Genomic DNA, 13,637 nt, shown 5'->3' with positions numbered 1-13,637 from the left:
CGGCGGCGGCGGGGGGGGGGGCGGGGCGGGGGCGCTGCCCCGGGTCGCGGGTCCCCGCGCGGAGCGGAGCGCGGCGGGCGCAGGCCGGGCGGCCGCGGGGGAGCCGAGCTCGTGCGCCGCGCGCCCGGGGCGTGGGCGAGCCGGCCGCGTGGGCCTCCTGCCCGGCGCGGCGCGGGCCAATCAGCGCGGCCGCCGGCTGCCACGTGACGGGCGGGGCGGCGCCTTCCCGCGCGGCCCGAGGGGGGAGCGCCGGGGCTCGCCGCGAGCCTCCGAGAGCAGCGGGCGCGGCGGCGGCGGCGGCACAGGCACAGGCACAGGCACAGGCACAGGCTCGGCCGGCCGCGCGCATCCCCGGCGCCCGGCGCGGCGGCAGGCAGGCTCGGGGCCGCGGCGCCCCGGAGCGGAGCGGACAAAGCAAGATGGCAGGGATCCTCGCCTGGTTCTGGAACGAGAGGTTCTGGCTCCCGCACAATGTCACCTGGGCGGACCTGAAGAGCACGGAGGAGGCCACCTTCCCGCAGGCTGAGGACCTGTACCTCGCCTTCCCGCTGGCCTTCTGCATCTTCATGGTGCGGCTCCTCTTCGAGAGGTAAGCGGGGCCGAGCGCGCCTCCCTCCCTCCGTCCCTCGCTCCCTCCCCTCCCCCGACACGCGCACACGCGCACTCGCACGCTCGCCGCTCCCCACCTTTGTGCTCGTCGCCGGCGGACGTCCTGCGGGGGGCGCCCGGGGAGAGGGCGCGGAGCCCCCCGACCCCACGACGGCCCGGAGCGCTGCGGCGCGGGAGGGCGCGGGAGGGCGCGGGGCGGGCGCGGGGACCCGCGGGGCCGGGGGCTGCCGGGGGCTGCCGGGGGCTGCTCGCTCGCGCCGGAGACGCCGAGGCTTTGTGCGGGGCCCGCGGCCCGGGGAGGCGGGGACTTTGCGGGCGTCCAGCAGCCGGTGGCCGGCGGCTCTCTGCACGGGAGCCCGCCGGCGTGAGACGGAGAGATGCTTCCTATGAATAACCGTGAACTCCGGGGCTGTACCTGACGCCCTGAAAACAGCCCACGGAACTGCTGTCTATTGTTCGTACCGTAGGATTTCCGGATTGGGGATGAGCAGCTCCACGGCGTCCTGGCCAAACTTGCGTGAACTCTTCTTGAAAGCAGTCTCAGTCGCAAAACTAGGTTTTCCGTGCCGTGCACTCCCCGGGAGCTGTGGGAGCAAAACCGGGACAGCGGCACATGCTTGTGTCTGTCCCTCAGCTGAAGACCTGTCCTCCCGCTTCCCCTCCTCTTCCAGCCCCCCCGCCCCCCATCGGTGGAGGCTGAATTTCTTAGATCACAGAGTTCAGACTCCCATTTACCAAGCCTGCTCCACCTCTCTTGCCCTGCCCCCAACGCACCTTGGTTTTGTTTCTTAAGCTTTTGCTGTTATTTTGTTTGCTGTTTCTGTTTGCCTAAAACCGCGGTCGCGGAGGCCGGAATTTGCCTTTCGTGGCATTTGTTGCTGGAAATGGCAACAGAAAAAAGCTTCATGGGAGCAAAAAGTATTTTTTTTTTTTTGGTCAAGGAAGGTGTGTTTTTCAATGGGCAGTGTTGATGCTTCCGAACTAAGCTGTTCACATGCAGAGATTGAAATGCACAAAGGAAACAGACTTAAGGACCTATTTTAAAACGATTGAAATGCAGCGCGGGTACTTCATTGATCCTAACCAGTGCTGACTCTTATTGTGGAAAAGTGGGTGTGTTTGCAGCTTACACTTGCTTCTAGAGCAAATGTTGACTTACAGAAAATAGGAATACATTATCTAACTTTGCAGTCTCTCCAAAAACAGCCTCTCAGGAACAGCAGGTTGTTGTGTTGATACTTGGTAGGGACTCCACACACAGTTGCCTAAGGACAAGTGATCAATTCTGGCTGGGCTCGCTTGCAGTCAGCTAATGCACTTGAAAAGGTGTGTAGCCTTACGTTTTGGATAACAAAAGCATGCAAAAAGCTGACTCCAAGCTATTCATTAGGTTGGAAAAAAGGTAAACTCACCTTTGTACTTTGTACTTTATCTGCCATAAAAAACACTTAAAAACGAATGTCATTTAAGTCGAAAACTGGAAGTTTGTCATTTCTCTTCCTGAACATTTTTTTTCCTTCCTTCGCGCAATCCCATGACCTAGAGTTCATACAAAGGGTCAGCTGCTTTTTCAACTCTCAGTTACATGAATGTCCTCGTGGTCCTATGGAGAGATTTTCAGTTTCTTTCAGGCCATGGATTCAAGTAGAAGTGAATGTAATGGCCTGTATGGAAACTCCCAAGTTTGTGATTAATGTTCAGAATGATAATCCACTATGGCCCATATACCACAGGATGCTACTGACTTTTGGAAGGGTGTCTACTTTGTTTCTTCTTGCGGTAGTGACAGCTCCGTCTTGAACCATTCAGACTCCCTGGAGTCTGAAAATCCAAGTGTACAGTTGTATCCGGAATTACAAGTTCTGCGTGTTTCTCTTCTTCTCACACCTAAACAACACATTCTGGCATCCAACCTGTGGCCTTCATCTCAGCATCCATCAAGGACCTGAGCTTGAATCAGCTGATACTGTTATTGATACCACTCCCTCTTGGAACCCTTTTAAATGTTGTTCTTAAATCTTTCTTTTGTGATAGTCTGCAATGTAGAGGATGACTTAAAGAAGCCTGTTTTGAGTCCCTTTGTAAACTGAAATGCTTTTGTGATCGAAATAATTCCCTGTTCTTTTTCTAAAAAAAAAAAATATTTTTTTCATTTTTGGGATACGTGGCTGGCTCGGTCGGAGAAGCATGCAAGTCTTGATCTTGGGGTTGTGAGTTTGAGCCCACATTGGGTGTAGTGATCACTTAAATAGATATTTTAAAAATGTATTTTTCATTTTTACTTTTTTAGGATTCTATTTTTTCTGTAGTTCTGTTGTCATTTGTTTCAAAGCTGAGAACACATCTACGAAATACCTCATTATCCAAGATCTTTATTTCCATTAAATGAAGTCTATAATGCCTTTGTTGAGGCTCAAATTGTGAATTTGAATACCTTCTTAGTCTTGTTTTTCTCTTTATAAAGAGAGGAACTAAGGGACGCCTGCATGGCTCTATTGGCCTCTGCTTTCGGCTGGGGTCATGATCCCAGGATGGGATTGAGCCCTGCATCGAGCTCTCTCTGCTCAGCAGGGAGCCTGCTTCTCCCTCTCGCTTTGCCTGCTGCTCTGCCTACTTGTACACATACTCTCTCTGTGTCAAATAAATAAAAATCTTAAAAAAAAAAAGAAACATTAAAGAACGGACTGGATTGAGCTTTGCTCCATTGAACAGGCTTATTTTTTTGTTTGCACTCCACTGTTGGGGTGTTGACAGTGGAGGCATTGGTGGCCAGAATGATGCTGTGTTATAGGACCATATGGGCAACAATATGGACGCCCAGCATGGTTGGTTAAAAATGGAGCAGTCTAAATTCAGTGACTTTTGGCTGAGTTTGTGAACAGCCCAAAGCTTGGTGGTTTGTAGCGTAGCCTTTATACTGTACTTAACTCTGGGTGGGATGGGAAAGGCCACTATAGATATTGATTGACAAAGTGAAATGTCTGTTGTTAAAAACAAAAACCGAAAACCAAAAACAAAACTTCCTAGTTTCTCCTAGAAAGATAATTGTAGGGTATATCGTTATGTAGTTAGCCTGATGACAAACAAAATATTATTTATTTATTATTTTACATTTTTAAAGAACTTTAATTTCAGTAGAGTGAGCGTACAGTGTTATGTTGGTTTTAGGTGTACAATGCAGTGATTCAATCGTTCTATACATTATTCAGTGCTCATTATGATCATATTGTTTAATAATGTAGCATTATCATCTATTTGATGAATTTTCTTGATTTAACACTTGTTTAGGCTTAATAAGCCATTCTCTGGAATTATAATAAATGCTTCTTCCAGATTCACTTTTTAGAATGTGTTGCTGTAAGGCACCAGGGTAGCTTGGTTGGTTAAGCATCTGACTTCGTCTCAGGTCATGATCTCACGCTCCTGGGATTGAGCCCCAACTGGAGCTCCATCTGTGCTCAGTGGGAGCAAAGAGTCTGCTTCTACCTCGTTCTCTCCCTCTTCCCCTCCCCCCTGCTTGTGCACTCATGTGTTTTCAAATCTCTCAAATAAATAAAATCTTGAAAATAATGTATTGCTATAGTGTTCATAAATGTGGGATTAAAGTTGTACTGGATTTCTGTTTGGGAACAAAAATTCTGTGAGTTGTTGTTATAACAGGTAATGTTAATGCATTTTCTTCCTGTGGGTCTAGGAGAGAGCTGCAGGAAGTATTGATTGAGAACCGGAACATTCGAATTCTGGTCAAACTTACATCACACGGGGACAGCCACCTAGTATCTCTCTGCCTTATTTTCTTATCTAAGCAGTGAAGCAGATGTCCTTTGTAATCTAAGGTTGCTTTCACCCCCTCAATTATTTGATTCCTGTAGGTAGTCTGTATATTTGAAGCTTGTTAATTATTATCTCATGAAACTTAGAGCAGGCTCAATGTCATTTTTTTGCAGGTAGAAATAAGTCATCTATGAATTTTCATACGAGTATTTTAGCCACTGGCTTTGTTTCTTGTATTTTTCAGTTATGATCTGAATTAAAAGAATCATTTGGCCTATTATCATTTGTGCTCCGAAAAGCTACAATATTTCGGAGTAATTAACAAAGAAGATTCTGCAGAAAAAGCAGTTGCTCTCTTTCCTTAGACCGTATTTAGATGGACCCTAGAAGAGACCTGGCACCTCTTGTGATGACCGAGGATGAAATGAGAAACTCATTCCTGGCAGGTTGGCTCTCAGAGTTCCTAGCTATGTGAGAAGTATCATTTTTCAGGAGGCGGATACCATGTTGCCTGGCTCATTCTGTCAAATGACCTGCTGCCCTCAAACCTTCAAGGAACAAGATTGTCTCAGGGGATGTCTTTCCAATGAGCTTTTTCTTAGGGATTTACTTAGTTTCTTTGCCTTGCTAGCAGCCTTGGGGAGGCCCTGTAGAAGGAAGATGGGAGAGGAGAAGGGAGGGGGAGGGGAAAGGGATGTGAAGGTATTCCTAATGGTTGAGGTGGGGAGAGGTAGGCGTGAACGTCTGCCATGAAAAAGCCAAATATCAGGTGAGTTTGATTTCTGAAGGGTATTCCTATAATGTACCTTGTAATGAAGACACTGATGTCATCGGATGTATTTTGGAAGGGATTGCGATGGACTGAATGTTTCTGTCTCCTCAAACTTTGTAAGTTGCAATCCTAATCGTCAAGGTGATGGTATCAGGAGGTGGGCACTTTGAGAGGTGATTAGGCCACGTTGGGGGTGGGGGGCGCTTTGTGAATAGGATTTTGTCCTTATTAAAAAAAAAGGCCCCAGGGAGCTCCTGCCTCTTCGACCACATGAGGACACAATAAAAAGATGGCTGTCTGTGAACCCAGAAGAGTGTTCTCACCAGACACCAAATCTGCTAGTGTCTTGATTTTGGACTTTCCAGTCTCCAGAACTATGGAAAATAAATTTCTGTTGTTTATAAGCCACCTAGCCTCTAATATTTTGTTGTAATAGCCTAAATAGACCAAGACAGAGTATTTGATAACAATTTGTGTATGAAAATGTTTTTTTTCTCATTCAATCAACCTTGGATATTTAACTCTACAAATGTACCTGTTTCACTTGTTAAATATGGTATGATTCAGATTAAAACTATGGACACCTGCTTTGCCAGACTGGCGTTAGAGGCAGGAGTTGGTGTCAGACACAATAGGTTGCTCCTGTAGTTTCTGACAGGGGAAGGAAAGTTGGGTTACATTGGATGCTTTGTTGGAAAACAACCTAAAATCAAAGGGATGGTATTCTTTGCAGAGCTTTGGTACAGCTTTCTCATCTTGCAAAATAAAAGGTCTGCATTTACAGGGTGCCATAGTTTAGCTACTTGTAGTAGATTGGTTTATGGATAAAGGGCATCATGTTACTCCTAAGGCACAATTCCTTAGAATGGTGAGGAAGGCAGGTAAGAGAATTTTAAATTATCACAAATGATTTCATGTCATCAAGGATTTAGTGGTACTAGCACTTTGAGTTCACTTAAGACTTTGCTGTTGAAAGTATCTGAATCCTTCCTGGACTGGGTAGGTTTGTTTCTGTTGGATTCTAGTTTGTAAGTGGTTTCTCTTCTGTGATGGAGAAAGGCAGGTGTCAGTGGAAAGGAAATAGGTTTTAAGGTGAATTTCTTCCATCAGCAAACCTGCCCCAAGGCTAATCAGAGATTACTGCACTGTCCTCGGGCTCTGTTCACTTCTTTATTTTATTTTTTTTAGATTTTATTTATTCATGAGACAGAAAGAGAGAGCGAGAGATGCAGAGACATAGGCAGAGAGAGAAGCAGGCTCCACGCAGGGAGCCTGATGTGGGACTGGATCCTGGGACTCCAGGATCACGCCCTGGGCTGAAGGCAGATGCTCAACCGCTGCACCCAGGGATCCCTCTGTTCACTTCTTTTACTTTACCTGTTCACACTTTGTTGGTGAGCATGAGAATCTAGGCCCACCTGGCACACAGAAGATTCTAAATGTTTATTTCATGTGCTCAAATTCCTTCTTCTCTCTCTAGGCCAAACTAGATTTTCTAAAGCCTTTGGTCATCTATTTCTTACAAAGTCATGACTCTCAAAATTTTACTGTTTTTCCTCCCTCCTGTCTTCATTTGATCAGTTCATTTCTTAGGTGCTTTTGAGTCAGGATATCAGGATCCCAGATTTTGTATGCCAGTAATGAGTTGTGTCGTTTAACGTTCCTAAGGAGTTTCGTGTTTTTCTTTTCTTTTCTTTTCTTTTCTTTTCTTTTCTTTTCTTTTCTTTTCTTTTCTTTTCTTTTTCTTTTTCTTTTTCTTTTTCTTTTTCTTTTCTTTTCTTTCTCTTCTTTCTTTCTTTCTTTCTTTCTTTCTTTCTTTCTTTCTTTCTTTCTTTCTTTCTTTCTTAATAAAAATAAGTAAACAAGATTGTCTCTTGTAGCACAGGATCCTTTTATACTAGCGAGGCCCTGAGAACCCTTATTCCTAAGATTTTATTCTTTGGTGTCCCTACCCCCTTAAACAATTTCATAAACTCTTTTGTAGTAACTCTTACCTACTATTATAATCTTCGATGACTTCATACACCTATGTTTTGGCTTGATTGAACACAAAATGGTGATTCTCATAATGTCTTTTTGGGGTGGCTCATTAGTACTGCTCTGGATGATTGAGTGCCAGGGTACACAGTCTGAAGCCTCTGACCTGGTGCTCACCAAATTTTTTTTCTGATGTTTGACAATTGTGAATGACTGTAGTTTTAATGAATGACTTTCTGATCTTAACTTTGAAAGTAATAATAGCAACTAATATGTTTCCTAATATGAGTTTGTTACTTTACATGGTCTACTTCATTTAATCCTCTCCTAAGCCCTGTGAGGTAGATATTAATTTTCCCAATATTTTACAGCTGACACTAAGGATTGAGAATTTAGGAGATGTGCCTAGCTTGACACAGCTTAAAATAGAAAGGTAGGCATTTGGAACCAGTTTTGTTGATCTCCTAGTAATTTTGGTGATCTGTTTTAAAGTAGCTATCATGAGATCACGTTGTATATCTACCATAATTCCTTTAACCATCTCCATATTGTTGTTGGACATTTAGGCTGTTTACAGTTTATGTGTATAATTCTTTCAAATCCTGATGACTTCCTAAGGAATATTTTTTAGAAGTGGCATTTCTAAGCCCAAAATGGTAAATATTTTAGCATTCCTGGGAGATACAAATTGCCAGATTGGTGTCTAGAAAGATTATATCCATTTGTACTTCCTTATCAGCATGCAGATTATTATCGTTTGAGGAAATTTTTGCTTTGCAAGTTGGAAAAAAGTTACTGTTGTAATATATGTTTTTATTATTATTCACGATGAACTTGTTTCAAATATTTACTAATCATTTGTATTTTACTTTCTGTGAATTCATGTATGTTTTCTTATTGGAAGAGCTTCCAGCATCTTTTTGGTAAGAAAGTGGTGACCTTTGAATTTTTTTTTTTAAATGCAGAATGGTCATGTTTTAGTCAGTTTCTTGGGTCCTGTGTTTGCACTTTATATTTCTTTCTGCTTTCAGCCTCCCTCCCACAACCTGAGTCATCATCACCAGGCAGAAAGCTTCTCAGATTCTATACGGTGGAAGGGATGCAGTCAAGAGGATGAAGTAGTATAATATCCTGACTTTATTATGCAGAATGAGGCAGAGAGAAAGCGCTGGGAGGAAGTTTTAGGAATTAAGATTGAATGGATTTTTATGATGGAAAACTCAGAGACAGAGCCTAAATTCTTATATTGTTTCTCTGAATGTTTGGTTAAAAGTGACTTATTAGACATTAGTCATTAGGGAAATAGAATTCAAAGCCACAGTAACATACCACCCCACACTCATTAGAAAGAAAGAGAGAGAGAAAGGAAGGAAGGGAAGAAGGAAGGAACGAACAAACAAATGTTGGTGAGGATGTGAAGAAATTGGAACCCTGTGCATTGGTGGTGGGAATATAAAGCATATAGCCACTGTAGAAAATAATTTGGAATATCTTCAAAAAATTAAAAATAGAATTACCACATAATGAGCAATTCCACTTTTGGTATATGCCCAAAAGAATTGAAAGCAAGAGTCTCAAAGAGATATTTGCGCACTTAATATTCTTAGCAACATTATTCACAATATCCAAAAGGTTGAAGCAACCCTAGTGTCCATCGGTAGATGAATGGACAAACAAAATGTGTTATGTACATTCAATAAAATACCATTCAGCCTTAAAAAGGAAGGAATTCTGACACATGCTAAAGCATGGATGAACCATGAGGACATTCTGCTCAGTTGAATAAGCCAGTTGTAAAAAGACACTGTATGATTACACTTATATGAGGTACCTAGTGTAGTCGGATTCATAGAGCTGGAAAGGTTGCCAGGGGCTAAAGAAAGGCGGCAATGGTGAGTTATTGTTTCATGGGTATATATGTTTCATGGGTATATATGTTTCATGGGTATATTTCATTTTTGCAAGATGAAAGGGTTCTGGAGATGGATTTGATTGGTTGCTCCATGTGAATGTACTTAATTCAACTGTACGCTTAAAAATTAAGATAGTCTTATTTATTTATTTTTTTTAATTTTTATTTTTTTTATGATAGTCACAGAGAGAGAGAGAGAGAGAGGCAGAGACACAGGCAGAGGGAGAAGCAGGCTCCATGCACCGGGAGCCTGATGTGGGATTCAATCCTGGGTCTCCAGGATCGCGCCCTGGGCCAAAGGCAGGCGCCAAACTGCTGCGCCACCCAGGGATCCCTAAGATAGTCTTATTTAATTTTAATTTTACCATCTTACCACATCTTTACCACAACTAAAAATAAAAAAAAAAAAAAAAGATTCACTGACTTTAAAAAGTCACTTACTTGAAATAACTGGTTTCATTTTCTAGTCTTGACAATTTTCTAGGTAGGAACAAACATCCCAGTCCTCTTGATCTCAATTTCATCAGGTACTATTTTGCTTCTGTGTTGGTTTTCTTGTAAAATGCATCAGCCGCTTGTGGACCAGGAGAGCCCTCCTCTCCAGAATCACCTGGCATGGTTTGGTGGGAGGTGAGGAGTGATGGAAGGAAGGTTAAAGTCCAGAGAATACTTAAGTACCCTGGGCCTTTTGGGAAGGTACTTCAGCCAAACAACTTCCTTCAGTCTATGCATTAATATGACAACTTAATAACCTGTAAATAGGCAGGTACAGAAGGGAATACAGAGAAGCAGAGGATCCAGCTCTAGAATTAAAGTAAAGGCATCCCAGTGAGTTCATAATCCATTTAAAACAAACCAGGATGATAGGATACAATTCTAGTAAGGTAGGTGGCCTAGGCCACAGATAGATCCAATGGAAGCTCTTCTGGGGAAGATCAGATTTGACCCTTTTCTCTTTCAGTTTAAATTTACATCTGTTTTTATTAGCAAATAATTTAAATACTTGAAAATGTGAATATGATTTTACTCAAATGCTGCATACTATAAGGTAATTGGTAGTAAGCACAGGCAGGCACATATTATTGAAAAGTAGTTTTCAAAGTTTATGCTAATGTTTGTTCATTGTCCAAAACATTGCTTTCTATAACTCATCTATGAGAAAATTTGAGGGCAGTTCTTTTTGTTTTAAGGAGAACTATCTTTTTCTCACTACTAGCCTTCAAATGGACTTCTCTTGGGCAGCCCGGGTGGCTCAGCAGTTTAGCGCTGCCTTCAGCCCAGGGCCTGATGCTGGAGACTTGGGATCGAGTCCCACCTCGGGCTCCCTGCATGGAGCCTGCTTCTCCCTCTGCCCGTGTCTCTGCCTCTCTGTGTGTGTCTCATGAGTAAATAAATAAAATCTTTAAAAACAAAAACAAAAAAACAAAATGGACTTCTCTTGAACCCCACTCCTGCTTCCCATTCCTGCTTTTGCTTTTATTACCTCAGAATTGGATTGTGGGGGCTGTTTTGGTGGGGGTCGGGTTAGAGATAACACAAATGGTCTTTCAATACCGGAAAATACATTCCTTTACTAGGTAAGCTTGTTCACACAGTGACCTCGGAATAACTTTTGTTTGTGACTTGTCAGTGTCTGTATAAATGTCACATCTTATCTTTGAGGTTTTTCAGGTTACAAAGGTATTGTTGCTGTGCTGAAGCTGTGATTGGGATGCTGTCTCTCCCCCATTTTCTCCTTCCCCTTTTTTTTCTTTCTCCCTTTCTCCTCCCCTTCCTTTCTTCTCACCACTGGTATCTTTAAAAACACAAGAAGATCTTGAGAGCAGAGGAACAGTGTAGCGGTAAAAGTTGGGGGGTGGCAATGGAGAAAACCATCTAAAGTCTTAGTCTGTGGCACTTTGGCAAGTATCAGAGTAAAAGCTGCCAGCTAGTCTAAGTGGCTCTGTAGATCTTGTCTTCATTGATCACCGTTTCAAAGCAGAATAAAGTGACTTGGTGGTTTAAGCAGAGTAGCAGTTTCAGACACAATAGCTTGAGTAAAGGGAAATTGAGAACCAAGCAATCAGTTGCTTAGCCATTATGGGGATTAAGAGAATAGAAGGGCTTTATTCTCAGTGGGTGTGTATATTTTTGAGTATGTGGGTAGATTCAAGGGTGACCATATGTTCAAACTGTTACTGTTTCATACATTTATTGCAATTAATTACAAATGTAGTACATTCCTAATTCCTAGAATCTAAAAGAAAATGGATGGGATATCACAAAGATTATGGAACTTGGGTTAAAATCCAAACAAACACTGCCCTTGATCAGCTATATAGTAGTGGGCAGCAGATAATCTGAAATTTGATGTCCTCATTTGTAAAATGGGGAATGTGATATTGGAAGTCTCTCTGTGAAAATCTATTTAAGCAGGACTCAGTAAAAACTGGTTCTTAAAAATACACATTGTATCAAAAACGATTGATATTTAGTCCTTGAGAAGTAACATTCTGTAATGTGATTTAATGTGTTAGGTGTGTGGAGGGGGTGGAGAGAGGGTGCAGTTTGTAGGGGCAGAAGGACCTGTTTATATATTTGATCCTGAAACTGGAGATTTACTTCTGTTGAAGCGTAAATATTTAGAGTTTTAGGCAGGCATCGAAGCCCTAATCCTTTCAGCACTCTGCCTATTTAGGGAATGCTTCCTTAGCCTTTTCTTCTCAACTGTTAATATTGATGTGGATTTTAGGGCAGAGATTTGCTTGTGTTTGGTGACAGAAAACCATATTTCTAATGGTGGGATTTTGGACAAGTGATGGGCAGCTGTGTACCACTTGGAGCCTGAAGCTCTCTCTCTCAGGGGGGCTGTGCCTTTGGAGTGGGCCCAGGGAGACGGTCTTTCTGTGGCTGGACTTTGCTTGGGAAGCTGCCATTTAGTGGAGGGATGTCTTAGGCAAGTATCCCAGTCTCCAACTGCCCCATCTGGCCCCAACGTCCTTGTTTTATTGCATGTCGACTCAAGGGAAAATTGGTTGGGTGTTCAGTTACTGGTAATGACAAAGATCAAGTTGGCCATTTTTATTGATATAAGGACTTGGGCTGAATTCTAGCCATGCCACTTACAGCTACAGATTACTGAATCTCTCCATGTTTAGTTTCCAACTCAGAGGGTTGTTGCAAGAATTAAATGAGATAATGCAAGTATTGTGTTTAGAGCAGTGCCTAGTGATGGAAGTAGTTTCTTCAAGTTTAGTCACAGTGCACACACGTGTCTCCCCCTGCCCCCAAATCACTTTCTGAGTGATTGTTGGAGCCCTGATTTCCAGAAATTTCCAGGCTTTGTCATTAGATTCTGAAAGCCTTTACTGGCATTACCTTTGTGTCATGAACATGTATAGAACAATAGACCCCATTCTTGCTTTTTACTGATTGGGTTTGGGTTTTTCCTTCCCTATTATATTCTCTGTCTCTCTCCCTGTCTCTTTCCTAACAAGAAATATTCTGAATCTTCCAATTGTGGGCAGAAAACAACTGTTAGCTGTTTGGTAAAGAACTGGGCCATGTCCACCTCACGCTCATGTAAAGCACTTTGCTGAGATTGTATATTACATTTAGATGGCTCAGAAATATTTTTTTCTAATAAGAGTCTCCTAGAAAAAGGAAAGCCTTGAGAATATTTGTCAGTTTCTTTCAGAATTGTAACCCTAGTGGATTGTCTTGATTTGATCGTTATTAAGAAAAAAAATCAGTCTAGCATCCCTGGGATTATCTTTACGAAAATGCAGACATTCAAAATTTGCTGAAAATAACAAATGTACTTATTTTTTCTGTAAGAGAAACAAAGCACCTCAAATTTGAACTTGCATTGGTGTGAATATGACTAACCTTCCCTCACCAAGTTAGTTTAGAAGGTGGTTGCAGCTCCTTTTAGTATAGGTACTTTTTCTGGCTCTAAACCACTTAAAAATAATTTGTAAGTAGTTTGCTGTGAAAATAATTTAACAAGCCTGTTAATTTTTTTAGGCATTGATAGAGGGTATCGTAGGATGATCAAATATGACATTTGTCTTGGATTGTATTTTGAATGAGGAAGTAAGGCAAAAATGAAACCACAGTGCTATAGAATGACAAATTACCCAAAACTGCTATTTTAATTCAGTAGTAGTTTAATAGAGTCAAAGAGTTTCTACTTAGAAAGGGAATTGAAAACTCACTTAAAAATGTATGAGTCTGTTGTATGTCAGACATAGTGATCAGCCAAATTGGGGGGATGGTGTTGGGAGACAGGGTGCATGCAATAAGGGGTGCATTACCTTTAGATTAAAAAATAAAATAGAATCGACTAAAAGTTGATCTGCTTTTTATTAGCACCATGGAAAGCTAATTCTAAACATAGAATGGTAGAGTGTGAAAAGACCCATCTTTGGGGTGCCTGGCTGGCTCAGTTGGATAAGCATCCCGGTCTTGGTTTCAGCTCAGGTCATGATCTTAGGGTTGTGACTTGAGCCCCGTTGTCGAGTTCCCGGCTCAGTGCAGAGTCTGCTGAAGATTCTCTCCTCCCTCCCTCTCTCTGCTCACCCTGCTTGTGCTCTCTCTGTCTAAAATAAATAA

At 42.6% G+C, this 13,637-nt stretch overlaps 1 protein-coding gene across 2 annotated transcripts in view; it reads left to right on the top strand.

The window, feature by feature from the left end:
- The first annotated feature begins 294 nt into the window (after positions 1–294).
- The window catches only part of CERS6 (ceramide synthase 6), a 302,264-nt gene continuing 288,921 nt past the window's right edge, over positions 295–13,637 (top strand). Inside the window, exon 1 of one of the 2 annotated variants that reach the window (XM_072810951.1) lies at positions 295–589. In XM_072810951.1, coding sequence (XP_072667052.1) covers positions 420–589 — 170 coding nt within the window. In that variant the 5' untranslated portion in view covers positions 295–419. The remainder of the gene's footprint in view (positions 590–13,637) is intronic. The other variant, XM_072810952.1, reaches the window with a different exon arrangement.

The sequence above is a fragment of the Canis lupus genome, chromosome 34 (genome assembly GCF_048164855.1).
Source record: "Canis lupus baileyi chromosome 34, mCanLup2.hap1, whole genome shotgun sequence".
Taxonomy (NCBI): Eukaryota; Metazoa; Chordata; class Mammalia; order Carnivora; family Canidae; genus Canis; species Canis lupus.
This window is presented reverse-complemented; position numbering and strand designations above follow the sequence as displayed.